The sequence below is a fragment of the Canis lupus genome, chromosome 5, assembly GCF_003254725.2.
Source record: "Canis lupus dingo isolate Sandy chromosome 5, ASM325472v2, whole genome shotgun sequence".
NCBI classification, from domain to species: Eukaryota; Metazoa; Chordata; class Mammalia; order Carnivora; family Canidae; genus Canis; species Canis lupus.
In genome coordinates, this window is record NC_064247.1 from 47,912,027 (window position 1) to 47,930,900 (window position 18,874).

Here is an 18,874-nt window from a genome sequence, read left to right on the forward strand (position 1 = left end):
TTAACGTGTCATTTACTGAAAATGAGTTATCTCTTGGTTTCCCGGGGCGGCGGGGAGTGAGCCGGCTGGAGAACTCGAGGCAGAATCATTTTCGGAGTCTGGGTGTCCGGCGGCACTGGCCAGTGGCCCCTGCTTCTGTCTCCGAATAGGGGACGTTTACACTGGGAGGCATGGGGCCCTGGAATGGGGAAGCAGGAAGCTCTCATCATTTTGGCAGGATCCGTAAGAGGTATGGGTTGTTTTTCTTTTCTTTTCTTCCTTTCTTTCTTTCTTTCTTTCTTTCTTTCTTTCTTTCTTTCTTTCTTTCTTTCTTTGTCTTTTGGAAAAAGTGCTTTGTCTTTGCAAATGATTGTGCAGGGATTGACAGGGCTGCTGTGTGGTGCACTACCTGGCTAAATATTTGACTTTGGAAGGGTGAATTCTCCAAGAATTATCGTGGCAATACGGCTGTGCTTGGAGCCAAGCTTTCTTTTCAAGGAAATCCAAGGTGCTATTTATTTTGGCATGCAGCCTGTTCGAGGATGAAATACGGCATTTTTATTATTGCAGAATAAAGAGAGGTTTGAAGAGAATAAAAGTACAGAAGTAGGTTTCAGTTTCAGGACTAAGTAAAGGAAGGTTTCTTTGTACTCGGATTTGAGGTTAGGAATGAGATTGTAAATGGCATCATAAAAGGAGTAAATGTGGAGTGGGAGAGGGTGTAGTTAGACACTGCAGGAGTCAGGCTGACTGGGGGAAATCGCGACTGTTCCTAATGTGGCCCGGCAGTTACACATGTTATACATGGGCTGTCAGAGTGGCTGCCTCTTTGGTGGATTTTGGTTTTGTGTGGTTTTTTTTTTTTTTGGTTTATTTTATTTATTCATGAGACACAGAGAGAGAGAGGCAGAGACACAGGCAGAGGGAGAAGCAGGCTCCATGAAGGTAGCCGGACGTAGGGACTCGATCCTGGGACTCCAGGATCACGCCCTGGGCCGAAGGCAGGTGCTAAACCACTGAGCCACCCGGGCTGCCCTCTTTGGTGGATTTTGAATGGGCATCTCTTTACTGCCCATTGGCTTTGAGAGGCAGTGTGGAGGGATGGAGTCCCACAACCTGTTCTACCCTAACTGGGAAACTTTGGATTGGCCACAGAGCCTCCTTGTGCTTTCAATCTCTCGTTTGTAACTCGGAGCCTATACCAGGAACTGAGTGTCTGCCACATGATAGGATGTGGGGGTGTGGAGGTGGGGGTGAAGGGGACAAAATGAGTGCTGTAGGGATTCTGATCTTCACAAGCTTACAGAGCAGCAGGGGATAAAGCTATATATACCTGAAACATCTAGAATATGATAAGCTAATGAGAGAGGCTGGGACTGAAATGGTCATTCTTGATCCTGGGATAGGCCATAAACAAATGAAAAGTTACATCAACAACTCTGGGTATTATAAGGTTCTGAATACCGAGGATACAGCTTAGTGGCATTGAGTAATAAACTGCTTTATGTCAAAATTTATCATTCTTCAGAAATCAAATTCCATTTGAAAGGGAAATTCTGCCCAATAAAGCTAATTTTCATATTCTGTTGTGTTGCAAAGTAGCATGTATTGATGTGGCAGTTGTTCTTCAGTTCCGCTCACAGAATCCCATCAAACACACACCCTTAGCTAAATTCTAAGATGTCCATCCTAAGGACCGTGGCCAAAGTGCAGAACGGGGCTGGGGTGGGTGAGGCTGGCAGTGCTGTGATGTGGGCATGACAGTTCCCTGCCTTCCTTCCTGTGTCTAGCCCTTTTGAGCAATAGATTGCTAAGCCCTCTTCTTCAGAGAGTTGGTGTATCAGATCCATTTAATTTCTATAACCTTGGAATAATTAATTTTATTTTTATTTTATTTATTTTTTAAAAGATTTTATTTATTTATTCATGAGAGACACACAGAGAGAGAGGCAGAGATGCAGGCCGAGGGAGAAGCAGGCTCCATGCAGGGATCTCCAGGATGACACCCTGGGCTGAAGGTGGCGCTAAACCGCTGAGCCACCTGGGCTGCCCAGAATAATTAATTTTAGTAAAATTCAAGTCTAAGAGAACTATTAGAAGCCTCCATAGAGTGTTGTTTTTTTTAAGATGTGTTATTTTGGTTGAGGGAAGGAAAAGCAGAGACTCTTTAAAAAAAAAAAAAAAAAAAAAGCAGAGACTCTTTAAGCAGACTCCCTGCTAAGTGTGGAGCCAGATGCAGGGCTCAATCCCACAACCATGAGATCATGACCCAGGCTGAAATCAAGAGTCAGACGCTTAACCTACTGAGCCATCCAGGCACCCCTCTGTAGAGTTTTAGTGACATTTGACCTAATGTGTGCTGCATAATTATTTGTAGCTCTAGGATCTGATACATTAAGGGCTGAATCCTAACTCCAACCAAAGGAGTGCGTGTGAATGAACCGTCCAAGGTGATGGTGAGTTTGTGTCAAAGATCCATCTGTACCCAGATGTTCCTCTCTTGCTTAGAAGGAACCTTGTTGCTTGGTGTCCAGTCCTGGAGAAGCAGATCACACACTCCTTTGGCCAAGAGGCCTTACAAGATAGTAGTTCTCCTTATCTATGCCCAGAAGGCATTCTGTGCATCCTTGTGGGAAAAGCAGAGAAGCATCAAAATCAGAAATATTTCCCCTCACAGAGAGCGCTATGGATCAGTCATAGCATCAGGGCTGGGCAAATGTCTACAAATCACTTTCATTCCCAGGACATGATGCGACTCAGCTAGACTAGAGGGCAAATCCTGCTCTCACACTTGCTTGTTATATGACTTGGACAGGCCTGTGAACTCTATCACCCTCAGTCTCCCTATCTGAAAAATGGGGACAATAATAATAATCTCCTAGGGGTTATGGTGAGGATTGCATGAGATAATTTGAGTATGTCAAGTGCTTTGAATTCTGCCTATTGCTCACTAACGATATGGGGGTGGAGGAAGAAGGGAGCAGAAGGGAGAGGAGAAACCATGATGATGAAGAGATAGGCCAAGGGGCTGAGCTTAGAGTTCATGTCCTCACCCTTCTCCTTCCCAGACTTTACCTGAAACTGCCAAGCCTCTCCTTCCCGCCAGCATCTGGGAGGCTCCCCACCAACTGCAGACTGCTGAGCTGCAGCATTATTATCTGCAGTGTCCTCTGCCTGAAAACCCTCTCTTGCTTTTCTTTCTGTTCAAAAAAATTATCTGTATTTTTAAATTGAGATCATTGAGACATAATTGACATATAATATTGTATTGGTTTTAGGTGTACAACATAACGACTTGATATTTGTATACATTGTGAAATGGCTTCCACAAGAAGTCTAGTTAACATATGTCACCATAGTTACGAACCATGTAACACCATATTTACATAGTTACAATTTTTTTTAAGACTAGAACTTTAAAAAATTCTCCTATAATTAACATATGGTGTTACATTAGTGTCAGGTGCACAATATGGTGAGTCAACAATTCTATACATTATTCCATGCTCATCTTTATAAGTGTACTCTTCTTCACTTATTTTGCCCAACTTCCCCCCACCCCACCCCCGCCACTCTAAGCTCCCCTCTGGTAACCATCTGTTTGTTCTTTCTAGTTCAGAGTCTGTTTTTTGTCTCTTTTTTTCTGTTTGTTTTCTTAAATTCCACATATGAGTGAAATCATGTTGTCTTTCTCTGACTTAGTTCACTTGGCATTATACCTTCTAGATCCATCCATGTTGTTGCAAATGGCAAGATTTCATTCTCTTTTATGGCTGAGTAATATTTCACTTTGTGTGTGTGTGTGTGTGTGTGTGTACACGTGTACTGATATATATATCACACTTAGGATGAGAACTGTTAAGATCTACTCTCTTAACAGCTTTTAAATATGCAATACAGTATTGTTAGCTATAGGGACCATGTTGCACATGACATCCTTATGACTTATTTATAACTGGCAATTTGCACCTTTTGACCACCATCACCCATTTCCCCCACCTCCCATACCCTGCCTTTGATAGACAACAATCTGTTCTCTGTATCTACGAAATCGGGTGTCTCTAGATTCTACAAACAAGTAAGATCATATGATGCTTGTCCTCCTGACTTATTTCACTTAGCATAGTGCCCTCAAGATCCATCCATGTTGCCACAAATGGCCAAGATTTCCTTCTTTGTCATGGCTGAACAATATTTCATTATATATACTTTCTTTACCCTGTTCATCTGCTGATGGACACTTAGATGGTTCTAGAACCTTTTCTTTCTAGAAAGGACAAACCACCATTGCCCCAGGTTAGAACCTTCTAGATCTCTCCACTGGCTGCCTCCTTAGTAGCCACACTTGCCCTCCTTCTCCCCAACTTCTCTCTACTCCAGCTCTATGCCACCCCCAAACTCAAGTACTTGTTGCCCCCAAATTTAAGTGAGGTACTTCATGTTGGGATTCCTTCTGCAAGGAGTGTCTCTGCACACAAAAACTACACCTGCCCTTCTGGGCTCTGTCACACTTGTATAGGGGAAGGCCCCTCTGGCAGCTGCATGGAATGGGGTTTAGAGCACTCACAGAGACAGGATACACAAAATTTTGCCGGGCAAACTTTACTTCCTCTCATTTGGTGGGCCTCATATTTTCCAGCCCTCTTCCCCAGTTAACTTGTATGTTCCCCTCTTTTTTATCCTAGGTGGCTAGAAGCCACCCCTCATCCATCTCTTATTCCCAGTTTCCCCAACCCTTCCCTCATCCCTGGTATGCCTTTCTGATCTGGAATTCATCATCAAGCACATTGGAATTCCTGAAACAACCCCGCTTCCACTGCTGAGGTGTCAGATAATTCATTGTTATGATGTGTATGGAGTCACAATCATAAAAAGACAATTTCCTGGGTGATTTATTATAATGGGGGCAGGAGCCAGGTTGTTTACCATTCGAAGAAAGAGCCGTGGGAATGGATTAAAACTTTAAGGAGAATTTATGATCAAAACTCAAGGTATCCTAATTCAGTCTGGACAGTCTTCTGCTTGAATAGTTTCTGATGTCTTTGGAGCACCCAGCTTGAACTTCTCCTGCCCTGCCCAAGGTTAGAAATCACCTCTAAGTATCACCTCCTCCTCAGAACTTGCAATGAGCTTACTTCTATTTTGAATCAGATTGGGAAATCATAGATCATTTAGAGGTACTCTGATTCCATTTTCTCCCCAAAATGGAGTACAGTTCTTTTACCATCATGGAAGGGAAGTAGATGACAGCTTTTGATGTTATGGAAGAACTGTGCTAGTTGTCAGAGCCCTGGGTCTAACCCCTTCACAAGTATGCTGAGAGGCCCCACACAGAGCAATGAACTTTTTTTTCCTTTTTTTTTTTTATTTTTTAATTTATTTATTTATGAGAGGCACAGAGAGAGGGGCAGAGACCCAGGCAGAGGGAGAAGCAGGCTCTCTGCAGGGAGCCCAATGCGGGACTTGATCCCGGGATCCTGGGATAATGATCTGAGCCAAAGGCAGATGCTTAACCACTGAACCACCCATGTGCCCCAGAGCAATTAATTTCTGAACCTTGGTTTCTTCATCTGCCAAGTGAGGGGGTTGGGCCAAATACTTCCTTTGGTGTCAACCATCACTAGCATCCTGGGAAGACATACCCAGGACCAGATACACTTTGGGAGGAGTGTGGAGCTCACAGGCACTCCCGGGAGAAAGGAAGGGATGGGAGTTCTTTGGGGTTATGTTGCCTCCATCCTAATGCTAACTATAATAAGACTCTCCACTTTTCCGTCTTTCTTTCTTTCTTTCTTTCTTTCAGGACTCTTCGAGGAGTTTTACAGACTTATCAGATGAAGACTGCCTGAGAGACCGACTATCTACATTCCCTACGATGGAGAAGACAGATGGTAGGCAGGCTGCTCTGTGTAACCTGGTTGGAAGGCTGTAGCACTTGGGTTGGAAAGGAATTGATATCATAGGTCCTAGAAACAGCCCAAGGAAGAAGTCTCTGCATATGTCACATTTGCTGTTGAACCACTGGCTGAAGCAAGTCACAAGGCCAAGCTCAGGGTCAGTGTAGGAGGGGAGGGCCTAAGAGGGGCGTATGATTGTGGCTGTTTCTGCAAACATTCTAGCACAGGTATTAATACCTACTTCACGGCAGCCCAGGTGGCCCAGCGGTTTAGCGCCGCCTTTGGCCCAGGGCGTGATCCTGGAGGCCCAGGATCAAGTCCCATGTCCGGCTCCCTGCATGGAGCCTGCTTCTCCCTCTGCCTGTGTCTCTGCCTCTCTCTCTCTCTCTCTCTCTGTGTCTCTCGTGAATAAATAAATAAAATCTTAAAAAAAAAAAAACTACTTCATAAAGTTGGTAAAATACTGAATGAAATGATGTATGCAAAGTTGCTGAGTAATAACTACCTAGCACAACAAATGTTTTCATGAATATTCCCTCCATCTCCTGCCCAAGAAACTTACTGAGGATCATAGACTAGACCTCGATCTCTTGACTTCTTCTCTTTTGTTTTAAAGATTTTAATTTTAAGTAATCTCTACACCCTACATGGGGCTCAAACCCATAACCTCGAGAGTCACATGCTCCACCTACTGAGCCAGCCGGGTTCCCCCAATCTCCTGACTTCTAAAGAAATGCTTTTTCCAGATGTCGGGAAACAGGAATGCCTATAATCCCCCTGAATCACATGACCCTTCACCAGCACAAGACTTAGGGACAGGACAGTAGTCCCAACCCTGCCTCTTCCTTCTTTCCAAATGTAGTCACTGTGCATTTCAGGAGTCTGCCTTTCTCCTCAGAGAGCTGCCTTTTCAGGGCATCCGTAGAAGTAGTCCCACAGAACACCAGCTAATTCTCTTAATGCCCCGAGGGCTTGTCATTCCTGCCTGCCTCATTTGTCCCTGTTCAGCAACCTCGGCACTGCTGTGCTCCACGTGATTACCCACAACCAGCTCAAGAAAGGCACCCCTCCCTTCAGGCACAACCGCCTCACGAAATAAAGGCAGAAGAGGGAAAAGCTTCCATCGCTGTCTTGGCCTTCGGAAGAGGCTCATTAAATACCCCTTCCTTTCGGCTGTGTTTTTGGCCACTTTCTCTATAGTTTCTGCTTTTCCTATTTCCTTCAGAAACTGAGTATAGGCTTTTGGACTTTACTGTCTCGCATTAAATATCTCCGATTGATTAGCTCACCTGCTCAACTTCATTGTGTCCCTCAAGATAATCACTGTGGCATCTCCTCCTTTCCCTAGTCCCCTTTTGTGCATCTCTGTGTGAGTCTTAGGGTCGGGCATGTGTTTGTGGGTCATTTCTCAGGGTCTAGTTATCCGGCATGCTTTCCGACCAGGACTCTGTAGGGAATCCTAGGGAGCTCTGAGTCTATATATCTTAGTTTTTTCTTCTCTTGACTCATTTTCCCAGTTCCTCCAGAATTATCTTCTTGGACTCTTGAGGCTGTCATTCTAACACAGAACTAAATATTCCAAAGAACAAGCGTACCCTCAGGGAATCGTCCTCTGCCCCACACAGGACCAGCCCATTTTGCCTTTCTTGAGTACCTGTGCTGTGTTCTCTCTATCCCATTCATGCTAACGACCACAACGACTCTGTAAGTTAGGTTATCATTATTGCCATGTTACAAAAGGAGAAACTGAGGCATAGGGAAATTAAACAATCTGCCCCAAATCACAGAAGTAGGAGATGACAGAGCCAAGATTCAAATCCAGCCAGTTTGGCTGTGTTCATTTATCTGATCAGAAGCTCATTTTGAGCAGAGACGGTCCTCTTAATTAATTCTTGCACTGGCCCAGGGCCCGGAATTCTGAGCTCCTTCATACCTGTCACCAGGTAGAATTAAGAGCAGCAGAGCCAGATGTGAGCACAGGCCTGCTAGCATATCAGATCAACATCTTCTTTCAAGGTCCAGCATTCCTTTTACACTGTGAGGAAGAGAAGGAACACGCTGGTGGGTGGCAGGTGTGTGTGTGTGTGTGTGTGTGTGTGTGTGTGTGAGAGAGAGAGAGAGAGAGAGAGAGAGTGAGAGAGAGAGAGATACCCCATAGTACTAGCTTAGGAAAGCGCCTATTAAACCCATCCTTCTGGATTGCTGCTCAGTCTCAGATTCCTTTGGTTTCCTTCAGTCTCCCTTGTGGAAGATTTTGCCTTTGAATCTGCTCTTTCTTATTTGATGCTATTCTTGTATTTGTGCTCTGGACCAACTCCCAGAGGCCACTGGGTAAATCAGCCTCAATTGAATTGAAGCAATAAGCAGATAAATAATGCAGCCTCTCCTTTAGGAGACTTCTTTGCCTTCTGGGTCATAAATCTGCTCTCTACTTAACTTTAGACTTTTTTTTTTTTTTTTTTTTTTTTATTTATGATAGTCACAGAGAGAGAGAGAGAGAGGCAGAGACATAGGCAGAGGGAGAAGCAGGCTCCATGCACCGGGAGCCTGATGTGGGATTCGATCCCGGGTCTCCAGGATCGCGCCCTGGGCCAAAGGCAGGCGCTAAACCGCTGCGCCACCCAGGGATCCCTCTACTTAACTTTAGACAAATATCTCCTCTCTGATTTGGCCTGTCCCTGCAATCCAGGAGGCTGCTTAGTCGACCAGGAGGCTTCAGAGTACAGCCGAGGGTAGCCTGGAAATCTAGCAGAGCAATAGTTCTCAGTTACTGAAACTGCCAGTGTGCCTCTTTGGGGGGAAAGCAGGTTGGTAACAAAAGTTGTGCAGGTGAATGGCAACGTATTTGGTGTTTGGGGGTGGGGGCTTGAGAAGTATTCACTCCTTACTGCCTGAAGTTCAGGTCTCCGGCACAGAAATGGTGATACCCAACAAGAACCATCCTGTGGGTCAGCACCAGTGCCTCCTCTGTTCTCTGCTGTGGTCATGACGTCACTGCCCACAGGTCCTGTGGCTCTGCTGAGCGTTGAGTCTGGTAGGCATGATTGTGTCAGTGAGCACAGCTTCAGCGTGCACATGTCTAGTTGGCTTTGTTTAGTTCTTTGGACATCACTGCACTTCCCTAAGCACAGAGGGCCACTGACAGCACGTGGCACTGACCAAAAGGAGAGATCAGACGGGCAAGAGGGAAGAGCTCCAGCCCAGTACACCATCACCCTTAGGGGAAAAGCAACCCAAAAAAGCTACCCCAGATAGCATCGCCATTTGCCCCTGCTCTGTAATGTGTCCCTTTCCCTTCATGGCCTGTAGCTTCCCTTACCTTGACCATGTCAGTGGGCTCCCAACTGGTCTCAGGGCCTTTGGTTTGTCCTTCTTCCAGTCCTCTGCAAGGACACTCTGTGCCACCACAGTGGTTACCTGGAGAGAAGAGTCAAGGCTTATTGATGTGCATGCAAGCGGCTCCATGACCTGGGCCTTGCTGACCTTTCCAGTCATCTCCTTCCACTCTTCACCCTTCTTTACCACACTTGGAGCTCCAGCCATATCACCCCACACTTAGAGAACCCCAAATACTTTGGCATTTCATTCATACCGCCATGACTTTGCACATTCTCTGACTTGCCTTTAGAACCTGTCCTGGGTATTTATTGCTGCATTACAAACACCCTAAAACTTAATGGCTGAAAACAAGAATATTATTAACAGAGCTTAGCTGAGGGACACCTGGGTAGCTCTGCAGTTGAGCGTCTGTCTTTGGCTCAGGTGTGATCCTAGTCTGGGGATCAAGTCCCGCATCGGGCTCCCCATGGGGAGCTTGCTTCTCCCTCTGCCTGTGTCTCTGTGTCTCTCATGAATAAATAAAATCTTTAACAAAACAAAACACAGCTTAGCTGAGAGGTTCTCACTTGGAGTTCTTCCTATCTTTGAAATCAGATGATGGTAGAAGCCGGAATCATTTGAAGGCTCTTTCACTCATGCCTGGCACCTGGGCTAGGATGGCTGAATAGCTCAGGCTGGCAAGACAGCTTTCTCCCTCTTTCCACATCACCTCTCTGTGGGGCTTTTTGGCTTCCTCACAGTATGGCAGTGTCAGGGAAGTTGAACTTTGTACATGGCATCTGACTTTCCACTGAGTGGAACCTATAGGCTTCTCATGATCTAGCCTTGGAATTCTCTCAGCATCATTTCTACCATGTTATTTTGGTCAAAGAAGTCACAGGCCAGCTCAGATTCAAAGGGGTGGAGAAACAGACTCGGCCTCTCAGTGTGGGATTCCCGTTCCTGTACAGATGGTGGGAAGTGATGGTGGCCATCTTGGAGATAAACAGCTACAGTGTCTTTCACCCTCTTCTTCTGGCAAATTCCTGTTTGTTCATTTTATGCCCAATCTCCTGTCACTTTTGTGAAGTCATCCCTTTCCTATTAAGGCAGAATTAATGTCCTGAAGAAATTGGGAAAATAAGGAGGAAGGCTGTCTTTTGGGCATGTATTTGTTACATCGTTGGCATACCACATTGTACCTCTTGATTTTTCTACTCAACCATACATTTTTGGAGGGCAGGGCTGTACCAGAATCTAGCTTAGCAACCAGCACATAGGTATGCGTGAAATAGTGGTTGAGGTGTGCAAACTGAATTACTACTATTTTGTGAGTTTGCCCCTAGGGCCTATTACCCTTAGAGTCAAGCAATCAGTCAGTCACAGAGAATTTGTGGAACCCCTCTTGTGTGCCCAGACAAATCAGCTGCCATTACGGGGTTTCAGTTCTCTGTAGTTTGTGTTTCCACAAAGATAGTAACTACAACATTGAGTATGCATTGAATGTTCATCGTTGTTCAAAGCACTTTATATGTATTAATTAGCCAGTTCTCACAAGAATCTCACCTTGCTATTAGTATTCCCAGTGTATGGTTGATGAGACCTAGGGAGGCTAAGTAATTTCCCCAAGAGCTGAAACAGACCAGGCTTACGAATCTGCATTCTTGACCTCTGCTGTCCGCTAATGCTCTTTCCTGAACCAAGCATTCTTGGGGCACATTTCGCAGAATGTCACAGAGCTAATAAACGGTTTTATGTGAGAACAGATGCTTTAACCTGAAGAAGAGGCTACTTAGAGACAAGTCCTTATGGATTCAGTCAGAGCACTGACTTGTCCGCAGCATCCTCTGCTGGAGTCAAAAAAAAATCAATGCCTTGGTGTGATGGAGAACCTTCTCATCGCCATGTTCCCTGATAATGTGGGCTGCCCTGAAAAGTCATGAGTCCCACCTTTCTTGGAGGATGTAGGCCAGTATCCCTTTTACATGGCCCTAGTCCTTTGCCACCTTTTATCCAGTCTGCGAAGAATGTGGTATTTCCTCACTTGACATGAGTTTTTGAAAGAGTTCATGTTTGTTAAGCACTAAGCAGTGTGCAGGTAGAAATGAGCACAGGCTGTGCATGGTTCCAGGTGCCACTGCTCTCTGATCGTCGTGCGCCTGAAGGCTCACACATTATGTATGAGGAAGCTTACATAATGTAGAAGGCGCAGTCTGTGATATCTCTGGCTACAGCAAGATTTCCTAGTGTCCCTTTGAATAATGTGAGGTTCTTTCTTAATGTTGAGGCAATCATGTACCTTATCCCCCAAAGCCCTCAATATTCATAATTCCCAATTAGTACCCTGATCTGGCAAATTCCTGGCCGCTTCAGTTCAGCAATTACATGAATCAAAAGCAGAAAAACAGTACGAGACTGTTTTATTTTGCTGGCCTGCCAGCAGATTCTGCAGCAATAACTGAGATGAATACTGCAAATTGGAAACTATTTCCTCTACCTATTTCCTTGCAGACATTGGCTAAGTACACATTGATTTAATAACCTGGATTCTCAGAATGGCCGGAAGACCGTGAGCATCTCAGCTTAATTTAGAGGAAGGGACATTTAGGAGAAGTCTCACGTGAGAGCGTCAAGTCTAAATCACACATATTAGGCCTCACCATCCATAATTCTTATTAACATTGTGCTTCTTTTTTACATGTCTCCTAGCCAAAGACCAGCCCTCTCAGGGAGATGAAGAGAAAGGCCCTCCAAAGAGCCACCCCTACTCTGTGGAGACCCCATATGGCTTTCATCTGGACCTGGATTTCCTTAAGTATGTGGATGACATCGAGAAGGGAAACACCATCAGAAGGATTCCTATCCACAGAAGGGCCAAGCAGGCCAAGTTTAGTACTTTGCCTCGAAACTTCAGCCTTCCGGACAGCAGGGCTCGCCCCCATGCTGCTCTTTCCCACCAGAACTGGTCCCCAGTGGTGCCGAGAAAGGTGTTGCTGGGGACAGAGGAGCGAGCCCAGTCGCTGCCACCTGGTGAATACCCACAAGCCTCTGCCAGTGGGAGTGAGGTGAGCTACCACAGGAAGGCCCTACTGGCAGAGACAGCCAGACATTTGGAGGCTGCTGCTCCCAGAGAGGCTGAGACGGCCTCTGGGAGTGGACGGCCCCAGCTCCTGAGAGCATCCAGCATGCCAGCCACACTGCTACAAAACAAGGCCTCAGAGGACTCAAGCCTAAACTCAGGTTCCCCCATGCCTCCAGCCCTCCCTCTGCTTCAGAGTGAAGGCAGCGTCTGTGATGGCACCTTTGGCCCTGCAGATGGATTTGCAGGTTTTCAAAACTCCACTCCACGAGCAACAACCCAACCCAAAGTCAGAGAGTTTGGGGACCTGGTGCCAGGGATTCCAGAGCTGGTCCAGGAAGGCACTGAGCTTCCAGAGGGTGAAGATGAAGAGGAGGCTCCAAATCACCTCTCTCTCCCAAGTCCTCCCTTCTTCTCCCAGGATGCACTTGTGGTTCTAGAGGATGAAGAAGATGAGCCCAAAACCAGAGAAGCAGAGGTGGTGGTCAGCCCTGGCTCCCCGACACCAAGCCCCCCACCCCTGCCATCACCCATTCCTGAGAATGAGTTCCCCCTAGAAGAAATCGAGCTCAACATCAGCGAGATCCCACCCCCACCACCTGTGGAGATAGATGTGAGAAGCATTGGCATCCGGGTCACAGAGGAAAGCCTGGGCCTCCCCGCAGTGGATCCTGGAAGCATCTCCAGCCTGAAGCAACAGCTGTCTGCCCTCGAGGGTGAACTATCTGGGAGAACCCAGGAGCTGGCCCAGGTCAGAGCTGCCCTCCAGCAGCAGGAAGACGAAAGCAAGGCTAGAGGGCAGAGGATTCAAGAGCTTGAGTGCACTGTAGCTCGACTGGCAGGAAAGCTTAGCCATGAGAACACCAGAGACTCTCAGGGCCAGACCGACGCCATGGTCAACACTGACCCCCTCAATGGACTCTTGACCAGGGAGTCATGTGACAAGAGCATTGAGGTCAACCTTCTGGGCAGCACAGGATCTGAAAGCTGGAGGGCCAGAGAGGAGGGGAATGGTCTCTTATGGGGGCAGGCCGGCCACAAACCCGGGGATCGGAGCCCCCCAAAACTCGTGCCACCACCACAGCTGTCACTGCCGCAAGGACCCGAGATGGTCCTCCCCACCTCTTTACATAGCTGCCTCTCCACTGAGCTGAGGATCGAAGAAGCAGGCTCTGAGCAGGAGGGAAGCCCTCAGGTAGGAGCCGAGGGTCTGGGCAGGGCAGCAGGAGGCTCTTCGTGGAGCAGCGACAGAAAGACGCCCCCAGCAGGGAGAGAGGAGGCCAGTTCAGAGCCGCTGGGGAAGGAGCGCCCGGGGAGGCCACCGAGCTCACCCCCAGATGCCACCATTGGCCAATATGTTAAGAAGATCCAGGAACTCCTGCAGGAGCAGTGGAGCTGCCTGGAGCACGGCTACCCGGAGCTGGCCAGTGCCATCAAGCAGCCCGCCTCCAAGCTCAGCAGCATCCAGAGCCAGCTGCTGAGCTCCCTCAACTTGCTGCTGTCTGCTTACTCGGCCCACGCTCCACCCCAGAAGGGGCCCCCGGCCCCCTCTGCCTCCCCGCCGATGGGTAAATACTGGTGCCCAAACCAGGGAACCATTTCTCCTTTACCTGATGAGTCCCCGGGAAAAAGGATTTTAACTGCACGTATATATTTTTAAAAAGGTTTAAGCACCTCCAGGAACCCAGTGGAATAAATCTATGACCTACATACTAGTGGATGGTCTGTAGGGGCACAGATGGTCTGTGCCCCTACTCTTGTCCTTGGTCTGAGGTTGGGACTGACTGCAGGGCCACCACATACGGATAGCACAGGGCACAAGGATGCCAGCCAGGGAAGGGAAACAGGAGCTGAAATTCAGCCCACCCTTATTGCCAAGTCTGCAGCACTGTACCCACCCAGAGGGGTGCCTATTTCTCATTTGCACTGAGCAAAGGCAATGTCTAGGGCAAGAGTGGCCCTGGCTGTGTGCGCTAAACCTCAGCCTCCCTTCATTGTTTCCTGGGCTCTTGCCTTCCTGTGGTCCTCTCTGGTTCTTGCACATTGGAGGTTTGCTCTAGTCTGGTTTCGGAGGAGCATTATATTGAAATTTGCAACAACCCATTGAATATTTTCGGGGGGGTGTGTGTGTGTGTGTAAGAGAGATTGAATGATACATGTGAAAGTCGACCTTTTGGCTGAGCAGCGCTTCCTCTTGTAACAGATCACACACTCTTTTCTGTTGAGTAAAGTGGAACCATATTTTGCTTTGCTCAACGAGCAGCATGCAAGGCAGCTTCCTGCTGCAGATCACAAATTGGCTGCTTTTTCATTATTTTGGTGCTATTTCCAGTCTTGCCCGTTGGAAAATGCCTCCTGTCCCTTTGAGCACAGCAAAAGATGTGCTCTTACTCACGTGTCTACTGTACGTACCTGGCATTACAGGTGTCAAGTGGCACGTAAGCCAGAGAAGACTGTGGAGGTGCCCATGGGCAGAGGTGGGTGCTGCAGCAGGAGTCGTGTGAATGCAGTTCTGCTCCTGTTCTACTGTTCACTGAGCAGGTCTGAGCCTCAGACTTCCCACCCCAAGACAGGGACAGTGATGGCACACATGCCACGAGGCTCTTCTGGAAGACAGCTCCAGTGACCCACTCTGTCATCCACATGCGGAGGGGCTTGTGAGCAGGGACAGTTTGGCTGGTGTTGACCAGAAGGCTGGGCCTCCTCATAGACCTTCACGGTATTTGATTTACATGATCTAGTTCTCTGTCCCCTTTTCTTTCCCCACATGCCTTCAACCTGTATCCCCTCAAAGCAAGAGTCCCGGTTTTGCTACATTCTGGGGCATCCCCAAGATCATTCTAACCTGTGATGTTGTGTCTGCCTAGAGATCTCCCCGTCGACCAGCCTTAAATCCATAATGAAAAAGAAAGACTATGGCTTCCGTGCAGGAGGTAATGGGACCAAAAAGAACCTTCAGTTTGTTGGGGTTAACGGTGGGTAAGCATCGCTCATGAAGCCCAGACTGCCCCCTCCACACTACCTTTCTTGCTATTGTCCTTAGCACTCTCCTTTCCTAGGGGAAAGCATCTGGTTTTCATTTTTCTTCAAGGGAATTAACGGCCCTTTAAAACTCCATCTTGGGTTTGCATGTGTTTGGCTCCTTGCCAGCTGTTGTGGTCTTTGGATCCTGTGCTTTTAATGTCTTGGCTTTGGTGTCCCGGGGGCCGGGATTCCAGGTGGTTTCTGGGAGTTTGGGGGAACACATGGGCCCTTTACGGAAGACATTTAATCTGAACCACAACGCTGAAGGCAGGACAAACTCTTCATTTGTTGAAGTTCAAATTTCAACCATCTAATTGTTTTTCCCCTTTTACTAACTTACAGCAAACCAAACCAGCATGTTTTAGGATGAAGAGAAACAACCCATGTCTGTTGACTCAGAACGTGAACCAAACTCTCCTTATATACTCTCGAGAGTAAATCATTGGATTTAGAATATTTTCTAAATCAGCCATTCAACAAACGTTTATTAAATGCTGACAACTGTCTCAAGTGCCAGGGTTAAAAAAAAGTCAAATAAATCATGGTCCCTGCCTTTAGCTCATAGTTTGGCTAGAGCTGAAATAAGACAAGAAGTAAAGAGAAAACGCTGATACGCTGGGATGGATTCTAGTAAAGAAGGGAGCGAGGGCCCAATGGAGGGGCACCTCACCCAGCCAGTGGTAGGCCCAAAAGGTCGGAACCCCTGCTAATTCAGGGCAGACCAGAAGGGAGATACCAGATTTAAACATCTTAAGAATACCAGTGCCTGAGCCCCCTCCCTGAAAACTCAGGCTTAATTAGTTTGGGATGCAGAGCAGATACTGGGAGTTTCTACACCCTCAAGTGATTATAATGTGCAGCCAAGGTGAGAAACTTCTGCTCTAATTAATGTAGCTCCTCCTCCCGTTACTCTATCCCATGCTCCTTTATTATTTTATTCATTGTTCTTACTGTTGTCTAATGATATTGTTTACGTGTTTTCTGTTTTTCCCTACTAGCCTCTAAGCTCAGTTAGGACAGGGACTTTAGTATAGCATTTAAAACACTGTGTGGCACATAGTAGGTGCTCAATAAATTTCTGTTGAATGAATGAATAGACTTCCAGGTGAAGTTTTTATGGAAGCAACTCTAAGACAAGAACTGCTTGGTAAATGTAATATGCCCCACCCCCACCTTAATCACAAAAGCAAGAGGTTGTTCCAAGCACAAGAGGAAGAAGGATCTATCTGTGGCTTTAAAAAGACAGAAAGTGAGCATGCCAAGGAGAGGCTGGGTTTGCAAATCCAGTGAGCACGGGGACCTTACATAGGGGCCAACGTTCAGAGAAAGGGCCTAAGGGCATTCAGTGGAAGCTCTGGCCACTGGGCTCCCCTGGTCTCTGTGACAGTGTGCAATGGCCCCAGAGCCTGAAATCTTCATCTTAACTGCAGCATCCTCCATCAGGGGGCTCCTGTTGACCATCAGCAGAGGGATCAATAAATCTGCCAGGACTTCAGTCCATGGTCTGTGGTTTGCCACCTCAGCTGCACATAATTGAACATAAGGCTCGCTGCTGGGGATGGTGAGCCATGAAGCAAGGGGCCCATGCCCTCGGTCTTGCTGTTACAAGCAGTAGCTGAAACAGGCCGCAGCCAAGAAACAGATGCTGGGTTCGGGGTACCTATGGAACGCAGCTGAGAGGAGACACAGGGTCCTCTCGTGTCAGGTGTAAGCTAGGCTAGAACGCCCCTGTGTTCTAGGGAACCTTCACGATCACACAGGGACGGGCTGATCTGTCGGCCAACTCAGAGAATTCAGGGTAGGAGTAGGAGATATTTGCCTAGATCTGGGCCCCTCTCTAGAAGAATCCAACACGTTAGAATTCCAGGAGCAAGTGCTTTTGTGAGAATCTTGGATTGCTTGTCTAGATCATCCAAATGCATTGGCCAACTAGAGCGTGGGTGATTGGTGTGTTCACTGCAAAGAGCTTAGTTATCTTTCCTCCCCAAATGGCTTCTGGTGTTAGAGCCACAGCTCTTACACATCCTTCTCTGACATAAGGTTCCTGGGGAGTCCCCTCACCTAGGCCTGCAGATATAGAAAATGGAGGATGTGGTTAGCAAGCTGGGAATTATTATCTGAAGCCCACCTGGTTCTTATTTGTGTTTATCTGGGCACCGGACAGGAAACACAGAATGAGTGACCTTTGTCTCCTCCTCCAGCTACGAGACCACCTCAAGTGAGGAGACCAGTGGTGAGGACAGCTCCCCGGAAGACTTGTCTGACAGTGAGGCTGAGAAGAAATGTGATGGCCCAGAGCATAGGCGGGGCAAGGAGGCCCACAACACCTGCAAGGCTGGACAGGGCATCCCTGAGGGCATCAGCAGCACAGGCCAGGAGAGTGGGCCTGGCGGAGACCTCCCCCATCCCAAGGCAGAGAGGTGAGTCAGAGAGTCAGAGGAGTATGGATGGGGGGGTACTTGATCCTTTCGGAAAGGGCAAGGGCACTTCTTTTATTCTATTATTTGTTCATCTGTTCATTCATCATTTTTTTTTTCATTTTTTTTCATTCATCATTTTATCCATTCACCAGGATTTACCGAGTGTCTTGAACATGCCAGGAACAGACGTAACTCCTGCCTTCATGGGATATACTGTCATAGGCAAAGCTCTACATGTAAAGCTAACATCGTCCCAGTCCTGGAAATGTGAAGGATTTTACATGTACTATAATCCTTTTAATCATCCTTTAAAATAGAAATTACTATAATACCCACTTTACAGATGTGGAAAAAAGGCTTAGAGAAGTTAAACGACATGACCAGGCATGGCTTGTGACCCAGGTCTGGTCTGATTCTCAACATACTTTTCTGCCTCTCCCATTGGGCATGTTGACATAACCCCATCTTTAAAAAAGATGCAGGGTCATGTCACATAATGAAGAGAAGTACTGTCTTTGAGGCTGGACACACTTGGATTCAAATCCCATATCTGCCACAGTGTCACTTTACACAAGGCACCTAACCTGTATTTGCTTCAGATCCCTCATCTGTAATATGTGGGTAAGAGCCACCTGATAGGCTTGATCTGGGGACTGGGTGAGAAAAAGTATGTAAAATGCCTAGCACAGTGCCTGCCACACAGCAGACTCTCAAGAAATAGTAGAGGGGTGCCTGGGTGGCTCAGTTGGTGAATCATCTGACTCTTGACCTCAGTTCAGGTCTTGACCTGAGGGTCACGAGTTCAAGTGCCACATCAGGCCCCATCCTGGGCATGGAGCCTACTTCAAAAAAGGTGGGAGAGAAGAAATAGTAGAATAGGAATAGTAAATACAATTACCAACATCACCACCCTCAGCCAGGGGAGTGATGATCAGTGAATGGGAGCTGTCAAGCAGGTCCACAGGGCTGCTCCAACATGGCAGCACTATAAAGACATGATGAGGGTAGAGCTTCCTGGTGACACCCAATGCCAGTAAGTCCCACTCCGAGTCTGTCTGCCCTTATACTAACACACTGAGAGCACCCCAGCTTAACTGATTTTCATGTTACTAACTCTACTAGCATTAATGGTATCCTTCATGAAAGAACAACCCGAA

General features: G+C 47.2%; 1 protein-coding gene across 8 annotated transcripts in view; it reads left to right on the forward strand.

The window, feature by feature from the left end:
* Nucleotides 1-18,874, forward strand: part of KANK4 (KN motif and ankyrin repeat domains 4) — a 68,025-nt gene that overhangs the window by 30,382 nt on the left and 18,769 nt on the right. For 7 of the 8 annotated variants that reach the window (XR_007410816.1, XM_049110347.1, XM_049110345.1 and 4 more), the window contains 4 exons: nucleotides 5,783-5,870; nucleotides 11,904-13,841; nucleotides 15,141-15,252; nucleotides 17,499-17,717. Coding sequence is in view for 7 of the 8 variants with exons in the window: in XM_049110347.1 (XP_048966304.1) it covers nucleotides 5,855-5,870; nucleotides 11,904-13,841; nucleotides 15,141-15,252; nucleotides 17,499-17,717 (2,285 nt within the window). In the remaining variant the exon portion in view is untranslated. Of the gene's footprint in view, nucleotides 1-30; nucleotides 230-5,782; nucleotides 5,871-11,903; nucleotides 13,842-15,140; nucleotides 15,253-17,498; nucleotides 17,718-18,874 lie in introns of those variants that run through there. The other variant, XM_049110348.1, reaches the window with a different exon arrangement.